Raw genomic sequence first — 26,089 nt, 5'->3', positions numbered from 1 at the left:
AACCATATGGTCTGGCATGAGTTTATATCCCAACCTATATTATCTGTCAGAGCAAGGGAGAGAGAGAAAGACATACACAAAGGCTGGCATTTTAGAAAATGTTGAAAGGTGTTTTATGCTGACAGCAGCGTATAACTAAGTAATGACCTTTCGTACACAGCTACAGTGGATGATTGTTTGCTAAAGGTTCAATTTACCTTAAAACACTGCTAAAAAAATTAACAGATGTACTTTGCATTCCCGTATCCAATATTTGATGTTTTATCCTTGTTATTTGCTTATTGCTGTAGATTAGGTTTGTTTCTCCAATAACACACAGTATCTCATTCATGCAAAGCAGTAAATTAACGAAACAATAAGCCAGTGTTCAATTGTTCAAATGAGTCTGAGCTTTTAGGTGCATTACCAGGTAACAGTCATGTAACTATGACCAAAATAAAACAATACATTCTCTGAGCTAAATTATGCTGCTGTGAAATATCATCCAACAATGTACACAATGTATACATGTCCACTGAGAGAGTCAGAAATTATTTTCAGCAAGATTCCTAATTACAAATACTGAAGAAATCCAGCAGCACTCAAACTTTTATAGAAATCTTAAGTTAGCATCAATATTAGCTATCTCTCTTTATGTTCCTGTAAGCCGATTATTTAATTAGATTCATGTCTCTGTGTTGTGCTTTGGACTGCCACAGAATCAAGAATATCTTCAACTCTGGCACGAGTGTACCCGTTAACCCGTTGCTGATTGTCTCTAAAAATAAACGTGCATTCATGTGGACTACAGGAGGTTGCCATAACAACTGGGCTTGTTTTCGTGTCAAGGGAGGCCAGCTGAGTCTCTGCCAGCAAGAAAGCAAGGAGGACGGGAGGGAGAAGAGATGGAGGAGAAGGAAGCAGGGAGAGATGAAGAACGGAGGGGAAATGATGGATGGAAGGACAGGGAGGGGATGGAAGAGAAGGCAAGGGTGTAGTGAGGATGAATTGAGGCAGGGGGAGATGAAGGTAGAGAAAAAGGGAGAGGACATATGATGTAATAAAGAAGAAAAGGGAATAGGAATAAAAAAGAAAGCTATGTATGGTATGCATGATGTACACTCTCTTGCTTTAACCTTTATTTGTCTGCAGAAGGAGTGCTGAAAATGCTGACAGTTTTGAGCAGCGACCAGCTTTTCATTAATGCCTCTACACACATGCAAACTCGAGCTCTGGCCAATGTAACCACAGCACAACCACATCCATCCACCGCCAGCTGTTAGTCAGCATGCACTGGCCACTGCTGAGGATTCAAAGTGCTGACCTTCTAGTAACAAGCACACTTTTCTAACCTTGAGGCAACTGCTACCCCATTAAAATACATCTGAAACACAACAAGGACATACATTGGGTAAAGGTGCTTCCAGGCATTTTCAGTTTTCTCTATGCTGTCCCAGCATGTACATATATTATATCAGTACCTTTCAAGGGTAATACTGCAGAGAGGCAAGGTATTCCCCTGTTATCCTCCCTTCTCCTCAAGCTGTCCTCTTTCCCCACTTCAGCATTACCCACAGTGCACTACCGTTAGTGACAGCCCCCCCACAAACTCACAGTCCCTAACCCCCTGCTGTGCTAAAACAATGAAAATCTATAAATAGTAAACGCAACAGGCTCACTTGAGAGAAAGCAAGGATGAGAGAATAGGGGGAGGGGGGCACCTGCAGTCAAAAATAGCAGAAGCTGTCCTTTCAATCGGGCTATTTATAGAACACGACTGCAGCCAAATCTGCCACAATGCCATGAAAATTTCATCAGTGAAGGTTAGAAATGTATCTTTTATCATTGTGGGGTTTTTTTAAGTTTAGACTGAGGAGGTTTCAGAAGATAGAAAGATGACTGAAAGATAATGGTCTTTTCAAAATATTTTGTCAGACTGTGCTGTCCAGATAAAGATAAAGAATACATGAATAAAGGTTTTTGCTCTGGTTTTAGCTTTGTGATTCATACAAGCTTCATAAGAGGGATCCAGGAGGAGGCTCGAGAGAATGAGGTTGAGCTTCTATAAAGCTGGAGAAGGTGGAGAGTGCTTTGGTAGAGGGGGGCTGTGTAGGAGTGGAGTTGGGTGTCACTGATGTACATTTTAGACATCTACAGTAACAGTAGCTGTCATGCAAAGTGCTTTGCATTGAGTTCATTTCTAACAGAACATATGATTGGTATTAAAGATTCAAAGTGCACTGAGATACACACTGAAAACCCTCCTCACTATAGTCATGCCTGGACGAAGAATAAGCACCTGGGAGAAATAGTAGAAAAACGTTAAGTTGTCTTTCATGAGGGTTAGGGTTAGGACCAGCAGATCAAGATTGTATGAGGAAGAGGGATATGTTTGTGTGATCTCTAAAAGGATAAAGAAAGGTCTTAAAACTAATCATCAAAAGCTGTGACATACTGTCTGGTTAGCTAATCATAGTTCTGATTACACATTACAAGAAAGAAAATCAACCTTCTTCTCATACAATGATACACTATACCTGACACATTTAGCTGATTAATCCATGCAGAAAATCTACTTTATTAATCATTCAGATCATTTATGAAGCAAAGTAGCTAAATATTGTTTGCTGGTTCCACCTTTTCCTTTTTTAAATTATATGTATTTATTTTCTGCTTTTCTCTGTTTTATATTATTGTAAATTGAATATCCTTGGACAAAACATTTGAAGGTTGATCTTTGGAGGTACTTCTTGTTGTCACCAAAACAGTAAAGAACAACATTTATTGTACTTGAAGGGAAGCAACATGTTGATCATCTTTACATAAATGGAAAATATCTGCTAAAGTTTGATGTTCACTTGTGATAACAACTCAGTGACAATTAATTCAGTTAATTTAGCCTTAAGTTAATTTGGTCTTTTCAACTTTTTCAATTGAAACAAAAATATTTTACCACAACAAGCCTAAATGCTTTTTGATAAGACTGTTAATAATAATAGATGGTGATAGTGGCCGCAGGTAAATTAAAAGTGGAAGGATAATGAGGCCACATATTTGTTGTGCTGTGTTCTACTCATTATCATCTGGTTTATGAGGCTAATGAATGTCATCACTGCATTTCCATCCATCACAGTCTCATCTCCACACACCGCCATCAATAGAGTCCTGTGTTTAAGCCCTCGGTAAATAGTTAAAGCCATAAATAGCCCCAATTGAACCGTGTCCTCCTTCTCTCACTCATTCGTATAAATAAACACACACGCATTTGTGCCCAGTGATGTGTTCAAGCACGTGCACATATACACGCAAAGTCCACTCTCGCACACACGGGAGCTCTATTTGTCCTTCTTTCTCTTACAAACAAACACATTATGTCTGTCTATGCTGTATTTCTGTCCAGCACATTCTCTCCCTCTCTCACACACACACACACACACACACACATTTCTCTTGCCGTGCCCTTGTTTATCCGACATGCTACATCAGAGCCCTGACAGCCCGGGCCCCATTTAGACTTCCATTTATAGTGTTGAGGATGAATTATTAAAATCACCAGGAGATTTTTTTAGCCTCCCTTCTCATAAAATTGAGGTGAACAGAGAAATTACAATGACTCTAATCATCACTGCACTTCCCTGCCACTAAAACAAAAGCCATGAGCAGCTCTTGTGAGATGGAAAACCAGGTAATGAATGCATGGAGGGAGGCAGACAATTGGCGAACCAAACATAGGTTCTTGTGAAATGGAAATGGGGAGTCTGGCAGATGCTTTTGAAAATGCCGACCGGCAGAGATGCACAATGGATTCACATTTCTCTCAGGGGGGAGCAGAAGCAAAAAGAAGTCTGTTTCCAAATAGACGTGTCATGGTGGTAAAGGCTGATACTGCACTTTTAGGTGTATGTGAATGTTTATAGTAAGAGGGGTTGCTAGAAACATGACGACACATGTGTAACAACTATATTCTACACTTCATTCTCATCCACACAGCCATGCTTTGTTTTGACCTGCAAATTTCTTATTACTCACTCATGCTGCTTGAGACACACCAGAACATGGTGTTACGTACCACTTTTCTTTTAAGATGTTAAGGTGAGTTAGACTTCTGCTATACAAAATGTATAATTTTTTACAAGATGAAAGAAAAAAGCTTTGTCTTTGCAGTTCCCTGGCTTACTCTGTACTCTGCGCATACTTAAAGTTGAATGATTAGCTCAGGTGCAAACGCTGTGAATTTTGTAAAATGTTGTGGACTGAATGCTATTGTTACTGAATTTATCAAGAAAGTGATTGATGTACAGTAGATCATGTTTCGAACATCCATTTAACCCAACAAAACAATGTCCAGACATCAAACTGAATATGAATTTTGAGTCACAAAATATGGCATATTAATTACAACCAGAAAAATTGAATAAATGTTAACTTGTGTTGGTATTTATTAAGAAGAGTTAATTGCAATCTCCTAAATCCTTTGATTTGTGCTTGGAATGTGATTTCAATGGCTCCTCTCTTGTCTAAATCCCATTAAGCTGGCTTTAGTTCACACAAAAGTTTGGGACGAAAGATTTTTAAAAGGATCATCACAGAGACTGTGCACTGTGCACGAATGGCACTAAACAGATGGTCTGTGCATACACTGTTTACATATAAACAGACTGTGGATCAGCGTGTATTGCAGAGCCAGATCAAACAGCAGGCGCCTCTCTCCTGTCGGCAGGTAAACATGCACACTTTATATCCTGACAACAAGTGCTGAGTTAGGTAGACATCAACGTCCAGGGATGTTGTAAGGGACATCAACGTTCAACCCTCAGTTATTAAAGATAATATGCAGACACAGCAAAGAACATAATAAACTGAAAAGAAGGATAATCAAGGACAGTGTCTCTCACACGGTGGGCTTCAAAAGGCACATGTATCACTGACTGAAGGAATGTTACTAGCAGAGCAAAAGGAAGCGAAACAGAAGATCATATTTACTGAATGAGAAGTGAAGAGAAAACTATGAACATTAAATTGAAATTTAGTGTAGGATCTGGTGTTTGTCATTACAACATTAACATATAATTATGTTAAAACAGGAAATGTGTCTCTTTATTAGTTTGGACAGACAACCCAGCATTGAATGCAGTCTGTCTTTCTACTTTTGATCCTCAGTTTAAAAAAACATTGTACTCATCCAAATTGATATCAGTGAGACAAGCAGAAAACAATCCATGTTTGACTCTAAATCTGTGTAAGATCTGTGTAAATGTATGCTGTCTGCATGGAGCACAATGTGGATCTAAAATGAGACCACATTAATTCCATGTTCAGGTTTAATAAAAGAAAACAGTGCTTGGATGGTACCAACCTTGAGAGGAGGGACAGGCAGAGGCTTATTTTCCTTGTCCAGGGAGATGAAGGTGAAGAAGGCAGAGACAGCGCGGTATTTCCCTTTATCTTCCTGCACCAGTGAGGAGGCATCTACCAACACTTCAATCTCCATAGACTTGTTACTGACAAAAGTGAGCCGTCCTGTCACAGTCACCACACAGCCTTGGAGAGGAAAAAGAAAACCAAAACATGCTTGACGTTAACACAGTATACTGGTTTTCAGTGCTTTTAAACACCTGTAAATATGCTGCTATTGAAGATAGGAAGAATCTGAATTTCTTACATAATGATTTGATAACATTTCCCAAAAGTGCTTCAACTTTTTCAAAATCTTTATGTTTGAGTCAAGCAAATCTGTCCTTCTGCCAGCCGTAGAAAATTCATTTTGTGTTGTTATTTAAAGATGTACCAGGGTACAAAAGTGAGGAGTTAATTGAGGATTACCAAGTTTACAACTATTTCACATCAAAATGCTGAAAGTTCCTTATCACCTTGAACTTTGAATGGATGCAACAATCTTCACATTAAACTATGTAAGTTAGAATCAAACTACGGCCCTTCATGTATACTGAACATGAGCTGAACATGAAATAAGGTGGAATATTGATTTAGTCTGCCAAGGAACATTTAGGACCTGCTCTTAAAATCTACTTCACACTGTTGCATCACAAACTTCTTGAAGTCTGCTCCACGGACAGACTCTCCAGAGCAAGACTGGGAGATGATCTCTGGCTGCAAGAATTTGACAACTACAGCTAATCCAAGTTTTTTTTTTCTACTGCAAAGTTTTCAGATGAATAAAAAATAGGATATTTAAAAACTATAGCTTGTTTTTTGTGATTAAATTAAGACAGAAAAGTAAGAAAATTAGTAAAAACTAAGTTTTGTTTTGGTTCAAATCTTTAGAAAGATGTTCATGTTTGTTACCATATATTCAGAGGGCACATCATATCCATTGCAGCTGAGTATTTTATCCCCTTACTTTTGATTTCAACCTGCGATCCATCTAATCCACCTAATGTGTCTGACTCATCAAAAATTAGTGCTCCTGTGCTTTTGTCACTGTGGGAAGGTGGGGAAAAACTGTCAGCTAACAGTACAGGGGATTGTTGATGTGTTTCTTTATTCTCTTTGATGTGCCTGTACTGTGTTATTACTGCTTGTTGCCATAGAGACAAGGAGTGAAGGTGTTATCCCTGCAGTCTGAGGGAGACATTGGCTGCGTCTGAAATCCCATACAAACATTTAGTATACAAAGAACAGTATGTGAGATGTTAGTGTGTCCAAGACCTTAGCAGGAAACCAATAGTATATAAACTGCACATTATTTATGGGGAAATATTACAGTATGCAAGCACTGAAAACTAGGCCTGCATACATATCCCACAATGCAATGCAACAATGACGTCAACAACAACTAACAGACACAGCGGACAGCGACAAAGGCCGCTCAGGCATAATGTCAGGAAAGCTTAAATTTAAGTGTGAGTGTAAGATTTCACTTTGCTAGGCATAATGTATGTTTTAATTTAGTTCAGACTTTATGGTTGGCACAGGCTACCATGGTTACAGGTCTCCAAGCGGCTCTCAGAAAGTGACGTGATAATTACAGCTCAGTGTGTCCAAAAAGATACTCAACAGTATGTCACCACAACGTTAGCACACATAGTGGGTATGTAGTACATGTGATTTTGGATGCAGCATTTTTTACTAAGATCTTATAAAACAGTCAAAGTCTTAAATAATAAAAGATGTACATGGAAAATGAAAAGATGGTTTTCATCAAAGCCTCTTCCCTGTCATTATGGGAACAGTTTCTACAAGAACTAGTCTTTCATACAATGGCTGCCCCCCATTAGCAGCAAACTCAGACCTCAGAAAAAGGAAGGAAGATGAGGCTTATGGGTGTACAAACGTGTCACTTTGACATCGGAGACCATGTTTCATGTTTTTTTTAACTATGATGGAATAAAGCGTCAATACCCAAATGTTCTTCTTCGTCTTCTTCAACTTTGACCAAAACCATGATCCTTTTCTAGCTAGTTTTCATTCCCTAACTACATTAAACTTGTAAATGCAACAGATCATAAATTCTCATATGAGTTGATCCTGTAACAGTCATATGCATCGGGTGTCTCCCATATCCTGTTTTTTCACTCTTCTTGCAGACAAAAATGCAAACCTGGCAAAGATCTCACTGCTAACATTATGTGAAATTACATCATCATTATCAGAGATCTTAAACACCAAGAGATTTGAAAAATGACAACAAGGTGATAATGAAACTCCCACTGAGTGAGAAACTGTGCAGAGGTGATTTAATGCAAATCTGTATAAGAGTTTAGGATGATTCGTTTCCATGCAACTTGTTGACCCAGAGTGCATACACTTAAAGTATTAATTTTATCCCTTACTCTAGTTCTTTGTCTGGCCCATTGGGTGTTTTCACATGTTACCACCAGGTGTCCAGTTTCATTCAGGTACACTATCTCTGGCACAGATATATTAGGCTCAGTGGAGTGTGTTCCGCTCAATGAAAATACACAAAAAATGAGCTTTGATGACACGGGTTGATATTTTTTAAAAGACCTTCATGATTAATAATTGATTTATTCAGAAAGTAGATCTCTGACTGGTGTAGTAGTGAAGGTCAGCCAGCGTGAAAAACTGGCAGCAAGTCTAAGTCCCACCTCTGAGGAGCAGTTTGATACAGCTAATCTGCAGGGAGGAGAGTACATGCCAGGACGTCATGTTGTATGCACTAAACTGGGATTGTAATATCTTTGAGTCATAGATTTGCTATTTTAGTAACAGCCTAGATCAGTAGAGTTTAGGTTTGTCTATTATTCTGTCTGTCGACTGCCTGTGGACAAAGGGGAAAATATTTCTCAGTTGTGAAAACAAGACCGACAAAAATAAAGTCTAAAATGTGTTGTTATACATGTTTCCCTTTATTCACAGAGCTTCCTGCTAATTGTGTTTTTGCATTATAGTGACCAGAGAAGACTACAGAAAAAGGGAACAAGACATTAAACAAATGAAATAAAATCTCGCACTTGTGACACGAAGAAGAAAGAAACACAGTTTTGATCCCTCAAAGTACATTTGAGGGATCAAAACTAATTTTCCTTTCTATGTAAGCAGTAATACATGACCGACAGAGGGTTTAGCTTTTGGGCTGGAGTTACTCTAATCCCAGACTACAATAATACCAGTCAGTTGTGGCATCCATTCGTCCACCTGTCACAGATCATCCCTTCTATCTGCTGTCTTTACTCATTTGGTTAAACAATGCATACAGGTTCACCCAAAGATCAATAAAATGACATTTAAAATAAGCGAGCAAGAACATCATTGTGAGTTTAAATTATTCAACCAATGTTCCCTTCATTTCTTTCTCTCACATTTTCTCTCTCACCTTCAGCACTCCCTTTTCTCTCCCTCCTTTCATCCACCCTTCACTTTTTGAAGTTGTATGCCTTTCTTCTCATTCTTTGTACCTCTGGGCATTTTTGCTGTAATGGATAATAGAGAGGAGCACCGACTGAACACTCCTTTGGTACATCAATGGCCAGTACATCACTGACTTATGTCCCAAATGCCAAAAAATACACATTATTGTTTCGCAGCGTGTGGTTAAAGAGACAAAAGAAATGCTTCACTGTGCAGGCGAAGACAAAGAATGGACACCAATAAACCAAATGATCCCTAAACTATGACACAAGCAGCCATTTTCTAATATTTAAAACTTAATTTAACTCCACCCGGGGTGTAATTAGACACCAAGGTTAACTTTTCACACTTCTCTCTAAGGAAAATCAATCCAATTAACATACAGTGCATCCGGAAAGTATTCACACCCCTTCACTTCCCCCACATTTTGTTATGTTACAGCCTTATTCCAGAATGGATTAAATTCCTTTTTTTCTCATCAATCTTCACACAATACCCCATAATGACAAAGCAAAAAAAAAATTTTTAAGACATTTTTGTACATTTATTAAAAATAAAAAAACTGAAATATTGCATGTACATAAGTATTCACTCCCTTTGTTTTGACACTTAAAATTGAGCTCAGGTGCATTCTGTTTCCATTAATCATCCTTAAGATGTTAAGATGTTTCTACAACTTGATTGAAGTCCACCTGTAGTAAATTCAATTGATTGGACATGATTTGTAAAGAAGCACACCTGTCTATATGAGGTCCCACTGTTGACAGTGCATGTCAGAGCAGAAAACAAGCCATGAAGTCAAAGGCGATCCTGTCTCCGAGACAGGATTGGAAAGTGAATGGGTGTGAATACTTTCCGGATGCATTGTCGATGTCATTTCAGTGTGACATCAATACTTAAACTCTCAGAGAGCCTGGCATCTTTTGGCTAGGTATAATCAAGTTTTACTTTTACTACTTAATTATTTGCATGGCACACTGTCTGAATGTTTTTCTAAAACAGAGCAATAACTGGTCTCTTGACAGCTTCATAAACAGTAAATTAGGCGACAAATGAGGTGTGAGAAGGAATATGACAGGAAGGCACATTGTTAAATGGAAAAATAAAATTACAACACATTAATTTACTCATGATTGCTCAATAGAAATACAATTTTATTATTTTTGTAATAATAGTTTTTTAATAGCTTACATGAAATGCAGTATTCCTAATGGCACATGGTCTAATGGTTTGTTCTGCTATTGTGTTGATAATGCATAAAACTAAACCAAATGTTTTTTTACACCACACTGTAAAATCTTGTTTGCAGTTCAGTGAATCGAGTTTCCAAGAATTTATATATAAGTGTGTTGTGGTGACAAGTTAACAAGTCACACTGTAGCTGTTAGTAGAAATTATTACACCAAATCAGTTTAAAACACTGTTTTAGTGACATGATTGCATATAGACATTTAACTTGCCTTATTAATTTCCAAATCTTTCCATAGTTTGAATTCAGGTTTTCTGTGTTTTTTCTCTGTGGAGATTTTTTGTTTACACTGCACAATGTGACACTGTAGTAGAGCAAAAACAAGTCTGCTTTTTTCTAAACCTTCCGTGTTCTACAGTGATTTTTCTACTGTTGAACTTGTGACTGGATCTGTGCAATCTGTTCAGGCTAGACACAGCAGGACCTCCAAAAACTCATAAACAAATCATCGGGACATCCTCCACATGAGCAGACACAGACCTCGGCCTGTTCTTAACATGCCATCGCACTGTACTTAATGTTCATTTCATCTGCTGGTGTGTGTGGTCCTCCAGCTTCACACATGGCATGTTCAATACTACAAAGTATTGATCAGTTACTTAACTATAAAAAGCTGAAATGTACCTACTGTATCTGTCTATAAATGTAACTCATCAACTCTTCTTTTATCTAATGATCTTCTTCTTTTTTTTTTGCAATAAAAATAAATCTCTGAATGGTAGAGATTATGGTGACAGTACCCTCCCTGTTTAAAATGAGAAAATTGGTGTAAAATAGTAAATCTAGAAAACAAAACCTCACATTTACCACCCATAGTTTGGATTCTTTAAATGTCTGACCTTTACTGTAACTGTACTGGAAATACTTTAGAATTATGTCTTATTATCTACATTTGTCTGGCTGGAGAATGTAATGCTAAGAAATGCACACCATAAAATAGTTCCAGAGGTTCCAGCATCTGTTTTAAGATGTATTTTGTCTTAATCCTTGACCTTATTTTCCTATGCACATCTCCTGAGTTGTTTGTCTGAAGTCCTAAAGCAAAACGGGAAATCTACTGGTGACATAACACCTAAGTCTCTGGGGAAGCCAGGGCAAATCATGTCACCACCACCTAAACTCAGAGGACAGACAGAGGCAGGAACTGGAGCGACTAGCAGCAGCTGGAAGCTGTGGACATGAATCTCAACCAATCTGTACTGTTCAGTTTTCTGGTCCTGAAATTCCCAGACAGTGTTTTAAATGTTTTAAATGTTGCCTGCTTTAAATCCCCTTACTCTTTCCTCCCTCCTAGAGAACATGATTTTGGATTGAGTGAATTATCCTGCTTGAATAAAGTCGCCTGTTTATGCCAATGCACGTACTGTAAATGCAGCACGGCAGTTAGAGCTGACTTAGCATAGTTGTGCTGAGTTGTGAGAATAAAAATGTTCCTACCGCTTCATAATATAACAATAGTGAGAGATGTAGCTGCACAGCATGGCCTGTGCTAATCATAACATCTGAATGTCAGCACTGGATGTCTGGATCCCATCACTTCCAGCACATGAACACATTACAATAACCCACAAGTGTAATCCATTTCACACATCACTTTGAAGTCTCAGTCACTTATAAAATATTTAGATTGTGTAAAAAGATGAATGACCAAACTGTGGAAACATTTTATCCACAATCTTGCTTTCCAAATGTGGTCTGTACTTTGACATTTTCCCTGAATAACAGTCATCAAAAATGTCTTTTAAGTCAGTCACTGTTAGCTTGTTTCACTACAGTTTTTACTTTTTTTGTTGTGTGCAAAATGTAGAAGAATACATTTGTGCCCTCTTCGATTTATGTACTATTTTTTTCCTCCAGCTGTGTTCAAACCTCTAAACCCAGCGTTCAACTTTCAGAATGGAAAATCAGTATGAATGGTATCACCGTCATCACGCAACCTTTTTTCCCACCAAGATGTGAAAGGCTAAGTTGATAGCAGCAAATTGTTGCATTAACTGTAAAATAAGAGGCTTAGAGTTTGTCTGTATGGTAATCTTGACCTCACAGATTGAGAAGAGTTGGGGCAAACACAGTATAAATGATTTCTCACTTCATCATTGAGGAAACAATAAGCTCAGAGACAAAGCTTGGTAATGGAAAATAGTTTAAATCATAACAACGATGTGTTTTTCCAGATGTAGTGGCAGTGCTAGAAAACACAACTGGTCTTGATTAGCAACAGTGTGGAGACTGTTAACATTGGCCAGCCCAATTTAAAACAACATGTCTGAGGCTGAATTTATAGACTGCTGAGTTTTTTCCACATTATCATGTAATTAGGTGTCTTGAGAGTGAGTAAAGTATAAGAAAAGCAGCTTCATGTAAGGATAGAGAGACAGTTTCCTGTATATCCTTCAAACCTGTGGATATTTTTAAGTATCAGTGACTTAAAACTCATAGTGTATTCTCAGTGTCGCCCTCACCTTTCTTGATCTTGCGATGGAAGTTGATGGCATCCACAGAGGCGGTGACAATGTTGGTGTTGCAGTGCCGAGCTGCCACAATGCCGGCAACCTCATCCATCAGCTTCATGGTCACACCTTTTCCAGACAAACACACACACAGAGACTTCAGTTAAGAGACAGTACAGTATATCCATACAGGAAAACTACTACGATGGCTTGTTCTGAATATATTTTAGTTGGTTTCTGTTTCATTAATAACAGTGATTTCTCTATGATGTTCTCTTATCAACACAACATCATTAGCATTCATTATTAGTAATAAAATGATTATTAGAACATATGCAGTCGTGTGAAAACTAAGCAAACTCAATGAAGACCATGTGATGCAATCCAAAGTGAGTATGTGGTCCTTTACAGTTGAATTTTTTTTTTGTCAGTTGCTGATTCCAAGGTCAAGAATGAACTTACAATGACCTTAAGCTATGATTGTGCACTTGCACAACTAATACAACTAAAACTTATATTTATACAGCAACTTTTGCTTCTCCTGTCATCACCAGCGGAACATCACACTCATCCTCTCTGCAGATCAAAACTTTCAGGGTAAATGAAGTCATTAAGCTGGAGGGATTCTTGGTCATGTTTGAGGAACTATTTCACTGAGATAAGCTCATTTGAAGTAAAAGCTAATGGGTTTCCTGATGCAATTAAAAAACTATGCACCTAAGGCTGAATTATGAATGAGTCTTCTCGTCGTTTCCTCAATATTAGCTTCTCATTGAGACTCATTAGTCCACTGTTAACATTGTGCATCAGCAGACTGCCAAGAAGTGTTTTGACAGACTTTCAGCTAGCTGACTTTTAGCTGCCAGATATAACAAATGTTCAATAAACTATCAATAACTTGTGATTCATTTATATTTATTTGTATGTTTCTAAGTGAAGTTCACCTCTTAAAATCACTAAAAACTGCCCGTTGATGCACTGTAAATTACATAGAGGAAACACAGAACAGTCCACTTCTCCACTGCATTTGCTGAAATTTACTTCTGCTTACATTTTCCTGACAAGTGACTTCATGCAGTCGTAGATGGTGGTGCATACAAAGTATGTGACTTTAAAACAAGACATATACATCAGGTTTTTTAACCATTAAGTCATTAGGTGGTGTGGAAGGCACTGATGAATTAACCATTTTGTCAGTTACATTGTGCTCAAAACTTTTACATTTATCTCACAGAGTTCGATGCTTATGCTTGCTGCTAGAGACCAAAATGTGTCACATTAGTTTTAATAAAAATAGTATGTTTGGAAGTGTTTGGAAAACAATGAGCACATGCTGGACAACATAGGATTAAATTACACTGCTGAAAGGGTCTGAGAACAGGGATCTTGTTGCTTAAGTCATCTTCCTTACAAGCAGTACATCAAAAGATAGGTAAAATGACATGAGATCTGGAGCACATGGCCATCTGAAGAAGACATGCAGGTTTGTTAAATGTTACATGAAATTAAATAAGTGAAATTAAATCAAGCAGTTTTCAGTCAGAGAATAAACTACAAAACAGGGGGAGAGTATTGATACTCAAAAGACTTTTTTGAGTAATGTATCATTTTTAAAATATGAGAGCACCTCAAATAGTTTATGCAACACTTTGCCAATTTCCATTCTACAAGCTTACAAATGATTTGCAGAGCAAGGAAACACTTTGAGCTGGACATCAAAGTTGCAGATTACAGTAAGACCTGAAACCCATTAGCTCCCTAATGGAGCAAAGCTCACAAAGTGGACACAGAGGAATCCACCAATCCACACCTGCATCTACCAGCCTGTGTAATTGGTTAAGGAAACAGTCATTTGTGGGGTTTTCACAGAAAGCGGGACATCTTGTCTGGAGTGGGTGGGTTGAAGATGATAGAAGTGAGGAAGAGTGGCATCTGTTTCTCATCTTGGAGATGGAGAGAGAGAGAGAGAGAGAGAGAGAGAGAGTGTGTGTGTGTGTGTGTGTGTGTGTGTGTGTGTGTGTGTGTGTGTGTGTGTGTGTGTGTGTGTGTGTGTGTGTGTGTGTGTGTGTGTGTGTGTGTGTGTGTGTGTGTGTGTGTGTGTGTGTAATATCATTTAAAAATATTCAGACTCCTTCAATCCACACTCTCGTTCTATGGTTGATTTCTGTATCTCTCATGCTAGAAAATCAATAAGTCTGCTTGGTGATGGCTGCTTTGGCTCCTTCCATCTGCACTGTGTGGCTCTATTTATGACGGCCAAATGTGTGGGAGTACAAACAGAATGTGCAGCCTGCTCCAAAACGCAGCATTCACAGTAAAAGTGGGCCTGCTTAGATGCCGAAAAGGCTTTCGATAAGATGGAGTGGCCTTATCTCTTTAATGTCATGGAACGTTTTGGATATGGAAATAATTTTGTAAAAAGGGTACCTTTACTTCGTACAAATCCTACAGCAGAAATAATAACAAACAAAAACATATCAGAACCAATTGCAATCAAAAGAGGATGCCGTCAGGGATGTAATTTGTCCCCATTATAATTTTATTTTGGCCATTGAACCATTTACAATAGCTGTAAGAACACATGTAGACATTACTGGTATAACAATTTGACAAACTGAGCATAAGCTTTCAATATATGTGGATGACGATTTTTGGTCCATTTCGCACCTTAGTAAATCTATTCCTGCTTTGCTAGAATTGATAAAAGTATTTGGTGGTATCTCAGGATACACAATAAATAACACCAAATCCTCAATTTTACTATTTGATGAGAAAGAAAGGGAAAACCCACCCAGAACAGTCTCCCAATTCAAACTGGCTGACCAGATCACTTACTTGGGAATACAAATTGTGCCCAAACTAGCTTTAACTGTAAAAATTAACTATGACATTTTAATGGAAGAAATAACAGAATCAATCAACAGATGGATGTTTCTGCCCATGTCCTTGATTGGTAGAATTAATATCATAAAAATGAAAGTGCTCTCTAAAATACTGTACTTATTTCAAAACATTCCGCTGACACCCCCTGAAGATTTCTTTCAGAAACTAAGAAAGCTATTCATCGGTTTAATATGGCAAAACAATTAAAAAGATTAAAGACTTGTACCCACCTAATTCAGACAATATGATGTCATTTGAAGAAATAAGGCATAAGTATGATATAGATAAAAAATACTTTTAAAAAATACTTCAACTCAGAAGCTTCATTAGAAAGAGTCAAGATGGTCTCCTAACTAAATCCTTTACATCAAACTTGGAAAAATGTATATCTAAAGACAGCCTAAAGTAAAGGTGCTATATCGGAATTTTCCATTTTGCTGTATCCAATTCATCCGAGAACTCTGATTACAAAAGAAATGCATGTAGAGAAGACCTGGAATTGGATATTTCACCAAAAGACTGGGAATCAATATGGCCGACACCCAAACAATTAAATCCAGATTAAGATTGCTACAGTAAAAAAGGTTAATGAGGACATATACTACGGCAGTTAACTTAAATAAATATGATAGTAATATTCCAGATTTATGTGTAAAATGTTCTGAAATAAAAGGTACGTTTATTCATTGTGTTTGACAATGTCGCAAAGTAAATTATTTTTGGTTCAGTTTGTATATGTTAATATGGTGTGTATGTATGTGATGTACTCTTGCTTATTTTGAAAAACTTTAAATAAATATAGTGTTGGGGGAAAAAAGTGGGCCTGCTGAGCATCCTGTTATCTCAAATGGACCAGGCATCACTTCTTTGCTTTGATAATACTGATATTTAAAATAACTGCTGAAAAGTTAAACTGCCCAATCTAAACCTTTTCAGACATCAAAGAAAATTGTACTAAAATTCCCAACATAAAAAATACTAATACAATGGCTTGTGAAAACTGAATCAAGGGTCAACTTTGATGAGTGATTATGTGGTTACACACGGGCAGCATGTGACAGTCAGATGATTTGCTCCACAACATAAAAGGCTCCATCATCCTTTAAACTGAACCAAAACCCAATTGGTCTAGAAACTTTAATCATTAAAAACACCCTCTTATCTAGGCTGATGATGTAGCCACATCAGAAAAGGTGACAAGAGCATGTCAGACCTTAAGTGTATGTGGGGGAGGAAATATATCACTTCCTTTCTCAAGCCTGTTGCAAAGCATTTTCCAAAAACCCATCTTGTTTTTCCACCTTATCTCCACTATGTTGTTAAAATTGATGGGATCTCACCTAATTGAAAATTTCCCCTGGGCACAAGGCACAGCAGACTGCTGCTATTCAAAACCTGGACTAGTCACGTCTGAGCATGTTGCACATAATGGAGATGGATCATGACTTGGACAAGATGATGAAATTGAACATAGACACTGCATGGCATCAGAGTGAATCTAAACATTTGACATTTTTGAAAAACAGAAAATGTAACCTTCATGAATGTAGGATTTATTGCAGGGCTGTTGTATTACACTGCATTAGTTATATCTAGCTATAGACCTACCTAATAAAATGGCATGTGAGTGTATCTGGCAAGAAAGAGTGAAACAAAGCTAACAGGAGAGTGAATATTGGACTTGGTGGCCAGAAACACAACCTTGAATGAATACTAATGTTGCTCCATAACAGCTGAAACAGTGTGCTAACATGTGAAACATACCAGTGTAGTCCAAAGGAGACTGAAAGTTAGTAAAGGTTTAAAATGAACAAAACTACATTTTAACACCATTAATGTGGACCAGAATAAGAGCACATCCTTCTATAGGCTGTAGTTTTATAGGTTATATATTTCTACGATTAACCCCCAAAGGTACACACTTACTGAAGCATGAATTCCAACTTACTGCTGAATGGTCTAGCACCCCATCATAATTAAGCTTGGTTTCACTATTTCTATCTCTGTAAACTGCACTGTCTCCCTGTCATGAGCTAATATGGTCCAGTAACTTCCTTGAACTTTGGAACTTGTTCCAACTTTCTAGGTTTCATCTGCCTCAAACTGTGAGAAACTGAATCCCAGGGAACCAAAGTCACCAAAGTTTCTTTCTCTTAAGAGAGGTCTGATGCAATATACATTTTATTTAGAGGAATATCTTTAAGGTTGTTTTCCATTAATTAATGCTAAATTCAAGGACTATTGGACTGGGCACGTGCACAACATTGCATTAGTGACAATAGCAGGTAACTGTTCAGAATTCAAATTGCTTGAATTTAAAGCAATGAGGATTTCAGCTTGCAAAAATAATGTATTATGTCCATAAGAGTATATTCTTATTTTCTCCAGTAAACATTTTAAGCAGTAAAAAGGAATACAACACTAACAATGACAACTGAAATCTAAAAGCAGCATTCAATATGATGATCTAACTGAGCCAGATAAGCTGCAATAAATAATACATTGCTGTTGCCTTTTCTACAGAAATATCTTTTTTTTTCTATTTTCAGAGCTGAAAAACAGCAGCTTTGGTAACAGCAGTCATGCATCTGCTGATAAGCGCTGATGATATTAATCCTTGAAACAAAGTGACCCCGCATTTTTGAGATTTCATCTGATTTGATCTTCCGTTTGCAAATATCAACTGGTAAGAATTAGATTATATTTTTATTCTGTTTATCTGTAATTATATGGAGGCTCTTATCAGAATGAAATGACCCTTAGGAGGTCGTCTGGGGTAAATAAAGGAATCATGAGGGATTGGACAGAAAGTCCAGCTCAGCATGCTATGGTATGAAGTGAATGCTAATGTGCTAAATGGCTAGACTGGATCAGTTGAGAATATCACTTTTACCATGACGCAAATTCTGTGACTTTGTGAGAAAAGAATAAATAGAAAAGTACAGAGGACGTAAATGTCTGGGCTAGGGTTAAGGGAGCAGTGAGAGTGGGCTTCTGCGGTCTTTTTCCCCGGCTCCCTTGTGTTAGCAGCTCTTCAGTTGCCATGTGAGAACGAGGCTGGTGTGTGTTTGTGTGTGTGTGTGTGTGTGTGTGTGGGGGGGGGGGGGGGGGGTTTGCTCATGTTCTTCACTTTACCACACTCCCTAAGAGACTTCCCACGGCTTCAGAGTCGCTACGAGGAGTTTGGATGTTTGAAAATACTGTTGTTTAGTTAGAGAATGGAGTTAGTTGAGAAGGCAGAGCTCAGAGGCAGTTGTGCACAGTAACTGATAAAGGTCTTCATTATCTAAATTGTTGCAATTTTAAGTCACTTATTTTTCTACATGTCACACTGTGGGAAAAAGCTTCAGTAGTTCTCCAAAATAATTCATTAGCATTCCTCATTGTGCAGCACAGCGAATGTAGATGTAAACGAAGATATCTCATCACTTCACAGAAATGTTAACATTAAATTTAGCTGCTGAGGGAAAATGAAGGACAAATGTGCACTGTGGTCTGAATTATGGATAAGAGTACAGATCTGCCTTTGACCACTACCTTGGTTCAAATCCCAGTATAATGTTACATTTTTCTAATACTTTCTGTTAATCTTCAGCTAGTTTTTCTTTTTGTTGCACTACCTTAAAACTCAAATAATAAATATTCTTTATATTAACAATGAGTCAAATCTAAATCTAGAGTCTAGTATTTTGAAATAGGTTAATCAAAGTCACAAACCACCAAATTAACTCAACTCTGCAGCTCTGTGAGCTTTTTAGCATCCATTAGCTCAGTGTTTTGATTTTAAACACATTACTGTGTGGTTCAGTTTAATCATCCTCATCGACCTCATCTCAAACAGTGGACCAAAAATGCATTAACACAGATTTAAATTTTCAATAGCGACTATCCCATCAAAAATGGCACATTTTATCCTATTTGTTACCTCTATGACATTTCATCACATATTTATGACATCATCACATAACTATAAAATAAGGCTCTTTTCTTTTCTATGCCATTGTTGTTGTGGTTTGCTAATAGAAAGCCCCCAGGAACGGTGCTGGGTTGTGAAGCAATATTGGATTCATCACACGATGCACACTGGCAGGAAAATTAATCTTCCTATATATAATCATTGGAAAATGGTAAAGATGTTTTTCTAAGCTTCACAAACCACATGCAATGATATATATTGAATTATAGTATCAGAATTTAATCCATTTGGTCCAAAAACATTTAGAAAATTGAGAGAAACCATATGATTACATTGTTTCATTCCATTTATGTGTGCTGGGAGCCAGCAGCATGTCAGGAAATGTTTTTGGCTTCAAACATGAAGCCACTGGGCAACTTTCATAGGGCCATGGTGCCATCTTGTAATGTGATATCCAGCTCTCCATCATACACGATTCAGAATTTGCTGTTAACTTTGCTTTACATCATTATACAGGTATACTGTCATGTGTTACAGTATACTGCATCTTGCAGACACACAGCATTCATTTCTGAGGATGTACTCAACTGTGCTCGTCGTGGGAATAATGAGACTGTGTTGGATGTATAATTCATGTAGTGCACTAGAGACCTGTGACTAAAATGTCAAGGCAAATCAAAAGGAGAACTGCACTGTCCTTGAGTACCGAAGAAGATCTTTATTAATCACTACCATCAGTGGAGCTGTTAATGCAACTACTGCAAAAACTATCTCTGTATACAGTTGATGTAAAAGGTTGAAGTGAGGCTCAATGTGAGACTGAAAATGAGGACAAGCGAGGCCAAGACAGCCCTGGGCCTGGCGTTACACATTCACAGGGTGACATGGCACACTATGACTCTCCCTTTGCCGTAGGGTGGGAACACGAAAGGCAGAGTGGGGTGGATGGGAGGGTGGGGAGGAATGGAGATGGTGTGTGTAAAGAGGAAAGACAGCTCACTCCAAATGGGGAAAAAAGGACAATTAGTAACCAAGTCCCTAGTGCAGCCCAGTTTGCCACGGGGCAGAATACCTCAGTGATTAGATTCCTTGTGACCATTTCCCCAAATTTTCGCGAACAATGCTGTCTGTCAGCAACAGGCATGAGAACAATGAAGGGAGTGTTCCGGGCAGCTCTCACCGCCCATCAACTCTGCCCACTAACTTTAAAACCCTTTTAATTATAACAAGCTCAGACACAGCACACTACACAAGACACCCACTCATGAAAGGAGGGAAGAAAAAGTGACACCAAGAGATATCGACAGCAAAGCACGCATGACCTCTGCCTCTCTTACATATTCTCTCCTCACTCCTCAAACTTACACCCTCCACCTCCTTATCTCGATTTCTTTCCTTTTCATCCTGGTTCTTGCCCTCTGCCTACCTCCATCCACTAAAGACAATTCCCTTTCTATTTCTGTCCCTCTCATCCCCTCCCCAACAAGTGCTTTAATCATGGACAGTATCAAATGGCTCAAACTGCCTCCTAATGAGCTGTTACTATAGAAACAGCTCCTGTTAACATTACAGCCATGCAGCAACCCACCCACATCTTGTCTGAAAGTCCCATAAGCTGCATTTTCTTGGTATGTTTTACCATTCCAGCTGTGGGAAGCTTTATTAAATACACAGCAGTAACTTAATAAATTTGTATGTGGTTCAAAGTTCTGCAAATTGCAAGAACCCGCTGTCATGGTTACTGTTCAACTGTAGCCTTCATGAATAAAGCAGGCCTGAGAAAAATCACTGTAATGGAAATCCTGTCTGCTAAATGGCAGTATTTCACTGCCCTCTCTGGTTGACAGTTTGTTTCACCTCTGGTTGGGGATCGACAGAAGAGTGCTTTTGCACCTATAACCACACCCAACAACGACCATATACTGACACGACCTGGAGCACACCTCTACATCAGTGCAGCAGCAAGGTGCATCATTATGATGCCATGACCAGTTGCTGTGCTTCAAACGAACCTGAAAGAAACTAATGGACTGGTTTCCTAATTACCATAAACAACCAAAAACACATTGCAGTTTGTTATGATTATGTCCTGCTTTTGGAAAAAAATATGACTTACTGGAAAACAGTTTTATAAACAATAACTATGTGTGGCAGACTCTTCCACTCCTTTTCACAAGTTTTTCACATTTGATGGACAACTGACAGCTTGTCGGCATTGCTCAAATTGTCCTTCCTTCTGGGTTAAAAACACACACACACACACACACACACACACAGTCAAAAACATGCCTTATTATACCATGTTTTTGGGTTGGTGTGTTGAATCACTTTGGTGCAGTTAAAGTTGGTGCCTCAAATGCTCCTCTGGTTCAGTCACTCAATATAACTGTGATTTGCTGCATGTTATGTTAATGTGTCAAAAATTTCCTTTATTTGATGGTTTTAGGTAACTCGATTTTCATGCAAAATTCATGATGCATGTACTTAGACCAGCACATCACATGTACATCACCTTATCACCTACATCTATAGCTTAAAGAATTGATTTATGATCAGGTTTCCTATAGCTTTAATGATTGTGGAGGAAATGTGATCAATATTTGCTTCCTCAAGCATGCTACCATTTGTGTGACCATCCTGCCAGCGGATGTGAGGGAGTTTTCAGAAGCATATTTAGTGGAATGAGCTCTGAGATCTGATATTGGCCACTACACAATACAGCAGGATAAGATAATCCAGAGCCTTCTTTCGTACCAGGAGCTTGGCGTTTACCTGAATGTCCAGATCTTGAAAGGCTCGTCTCTTCAGACTTAAAAAGGCTACACCAGCGCATCTGAACATGCAAATGTGTGCAAATGTGCACTGAAGTTTTCATCAAGTTTGAATATTTAGCATCTGATTTACTAAAAGAGCAGTTCATTAAGAGGTCAGCTCCTGAATTGCGCCTGGTGCTGCCCTACAGCTTCATTCTGCCAGTGAAGGAGAGCTCATAGACGCAGTCAGCAGCAAGATTTCTATGAGATCACTGGACTCAGAAAAGAAAGAACAGAAAAAACTATGAAAACTGAAAATATTATTAATACAATTATGATATTATGATATTTAGCATTTATCATAAATACATATGGAGGCAATAAACACATTTATGTGAAACAAAAAGAAGATGAAAAGTTTGATGTGCGAAAACCAAAACTGCCCACTTACTGTTGTTTTACACTTATCAGATATTAACTATATATTAAAAGCTTTTCAGTCATATACAAGCTTTTATTTAATGCACATTTATTATCTGAGCCACTCTGTTTGTGCCTGGTCTTTAGATGTGGAGAATTGTATCTACAAAACGGACACATGATCTTGTTGAATCCAGCAGAATACATAATCAACCTCTGTTAACATGTCTCCTATTATTTGCATGATCCTCCCCTGAATGCCTACAATGAGGAGAGAGGCACACCTTGCAAACACTTGAACAAATAACACAAACTCCGATGTGTCTGATAAATAAAGCATGTGTGTTTGGGCAGAATGTGCCACATCTGACAAACAGGTGCAAAAGCTGCAGTATATCTGGCCCTGAGTGTATTATCTCTGAATCAGTGTTGGTTTTGGAGTTGAGAAGGCTGCCAAGGTAGAGGAAGCAATCCACACACACACACTTCACAAAGGTCGATCACACAAGCTCCAGTGGACATATCCCTATCTCCATGAATTCCTCTGTGTCTGGCACTGGCATGTTTATATACCAACTGAGCATAGATCAGAGCAGGGGACAGATAATACAGAGCCACAGTGATGGATGTGTTCCTGTGCTTAGGCAATCCCTGGCTCAACTCTGTGTCTCATACACACACATACACACTTATACACTTACACACTTACACACACACACACACAGAGACACACACACACACACACACACACACACACACACACACATACTGCATTAAATCTCTGCTGTGTGCACAGAATGCAAACATACCGATGAAATCATAAATCAGTGGCATGAGCACACACAAAACACAGATTTTAATTTTTTTTTTTAAGTATTTTAACACATCGAATTTTTCATAGAGGACATCACACTATTTAACACTGTGTGTGTTATTTTTATTCTTCTTTTTTGGTGCACTTATTTTAATCAGACTGCAGTGGTGTCCACCTGTGGCAATCAACTGCTGTTTCCATGGAAACAGGTGGTACGCTTGCTTAGAACATGAAGGAAAGAGGGAGCGAGTGGAAAGAGAGGGAGAGAGAGCATGAGATAATGAGGAGAGGTGGGCAGAAGCAAAGAAAAAGCAACAAAGAAAAGGAAAGTAAGCAAGAGAATGAAAAGGAAGAATGTTGAATGTTAATGGGCATTGTGTTATGCCTCTGATCTTTTCCGACACTTAGAACGTTTCAGGCACGTTGGAGACTTTCATTTCAAATGCAGGTGTCTACATTTAAAGAGCAACTGTACAGTCACGGGGCTTGACCTCACAACATCTGGTGTTGTAAACATAAGTTATTCATCGCAAACTATTATATCACACAGTGTGCAGGTTATTCTCTTTTCCTAGAGGCAAGCAACTGCCAGTGCATGCATGTTTTACTGATCAATAAATATGATAAATGACTCCTCAAATGTGACTCATTCAAGTTCAAAACATATCTTACTATCTAACTTACTTACAAATACAGTTTTGGTTTTGTGTGACCAGATTTTGAGATATCTGTCCCTAAACGTCAGCATCATGGGTTTCCAGAAATAATGTTTTGGCTACGCAGGATCACCAACAGGATTGACTGAAAACTATTTTCAAAGGGATCTTTTCTTGTATTCATAGTAGATCCATAGAAAAAAACTTTTAAATATCCGACATACATCTTAAACTTGGCTAACAAAATGAAAACTGTCTGCATGGCTGCACACCACTAGAGGTAAGTATTAAAGTATATTGTATTGTGATTAACAGAGTGTGTGAATCTGATGGCCATATATCGCAGAATACAATCCTGTATGACTGTCAAATCATTACTGACCAAATAGATAGTATTACATTGACACATATGTATTAGCCTTCATTAGCTCAATTACATTATTGTCTAATCTCTGGCTAGATGAACATGGTGTCATACTTTGGCTCTGTAATTACTATCCGCTGTCAGTTGGTCAAGGCTATTTAATAAGACTTAAATATATATTATTTTATAGAGAATAGGACAGATGGGCAGTGTCTTGAGTGTTCATTTGTTTGGGCACATGCTTTACGTCTCCTTAGGCTCAAACTAAGTAGGCCACTTTTCCAGACCACTGTGAGGAAACAGTAACAGAATAGCCTGTCAATGTCATGTAAAAGTCAGTTTTCTTTTTCCAACAAGGGTGTAGATAGAGGAGCGGGGGGGCAAGAAAGAGTAAAGACTACACAATAAGAGAGAAAGAGAGAGCGAGAACCCTGACTGCCTGACCTGACTCGGTTATGTAAACAAAATAAGTGTAGTGAAAGCAGCAGCAGCGAACAACAGGGAACATTGGCTAATGAGCAATGGCATGTACAGAGAGAGAGCGGCGCTCTCTCTGTGTGTGTGTGTGTGTGTGTGTGTGTGCGTGTGTGTGTGTGTGTATTCTAAATGACCTGTATGCTTGTTCCACATTTGATTTTTAATTGGACAGATTTCTCAGCGAGCCCTCCAAATTACAAAGGCAACCATGACACATGCAACACTTCTCTGTCCCACCCTGCTCCCTCCTCCTCTCATCCTGCCGTCCTGCCCCGTCTCCTTTTCATTCCCCCTCGTTCTCAGTCAACATCTCTCCTCTGCTTTTCGTCCACACTATTTGGTGTCTCTCTGGTGGCCTCTTTACATAGCTGACCCCAATAAAAATGGCAGCACGAGGCAGGAATGTCCTGCCAGCAACAATATACCTCGAGTGATAAAAAGCATCTGTTTTGTGCTGATAAAATGTTGGATTTATTACAGATGCAGCCAGGTCAAGTCAGTGAAGGTTTTCTTTTTTATGTTGTTTGAGACATCAGATAACTGGGTTTTTAGTTACGGGTGGCTAACCCATCATATCTGGACTCATTTTAATCAATTGTTAATCTGGCTTTTAATCTTGGCTTGCTCTATGTACTGTTTGCTCTGTGCTTTTTTTCTTCACTACTTTGTAAACGTTTCTTTCAGGAATCTGGATCAAATCGAGTGGGGAAAAGGGCCCAAGGAGAAACAACAAAAAGAGAACTGGAAGCTCCTTGCTTTCCTTTGTTAATTTACATAGTAAAAACTTGTTTTTTACTTATTGCAAGCAAGGAGCCTGCAAAAAGTAGGCACAATCCAAATAGTAGTTTTTATATGTAAAGATGATTGGATAAGCCTGGTCCAAAATTCTAACAAGCTGAAAAAACGAGTCATAGGGGACAATTTAAGCCTCCGAGTAGCTTGTCAGCAAAGCACACAACTGGAAACAGCATCAGCACCATAAATTTCCTGTTACAATGACTTTAAATTTCCCATCTGTTGTTGTTGTTGTTGTTGTCTATTTCATGCTTTGTCCTTGTCACTCTGTTCTTCACTATTACAGCCATGCTCATAACAGCACAGAGTGCTGTCAGCGCGAGTAAAACAGAACTAAAACAACCCAAGCAGTTATTTTAGCAATGCAACAGTGCACACATAAACAAAAATACAGAACAATCACTCACAACCCCCATGTATTCACACTTACACTCCCCTAACAGCATTTTTTATTCTTACAAACAACGTCCATTCGCTTAGGAGAACATAAGTACTAAAAGC

The 26,089-nt window shown here is 38.4% G+C and overlaps 1 protein-coding gene across 2 annotated transcripts in view; it reads right to left on the bottom strand.

Moving 5' to 3' along the window:
• The window catches only part of acot7 (acyl-CoA thioesterase 7), a 54,954-nt gene that overhangs the window by 3,804 nt on the left and 25,061 nt on the right, over positions 1–26,089 (bottom strand). For both annotated transcript variants that reach the window (XM_062427259.1, XM_062427260.1), the window contains 2 exons: positions 12,523–12,639; positions 5,336–5,520 (listed from right to left, as the gene is read on the bottom strand). In XM_062427259.1, the coding sequence (XP_062283243.1) occupies positions 5,336–5,520; positions 12,523–12,639 (302 nt within the window). The remainder of the gene's footprint in view (positions 1–5,335; positions 5,521–12,522; positions 12,640–26,089) is intronic.

The sequence above is a fragment of the Scomber scombrus genome, chromosome 10 (assembly GCF_963691925.1).
Source record: "Scomber scombrus chromosome 10, fScoSco1.1, whole genome shotgun sequence".
Taxonomy (NCBI): domain Eukaryota; kingdom Metazoa; phylum Chordata; class Actinopteri; order Scombriformes; family Scombridae; genus Scomber; species Scomber scombrus.
The sequence above is the reverse complement of the archived record's forward strand: the minus strand, read 5'-3'. Positions and strand labels throughout refer to the sequence as shown.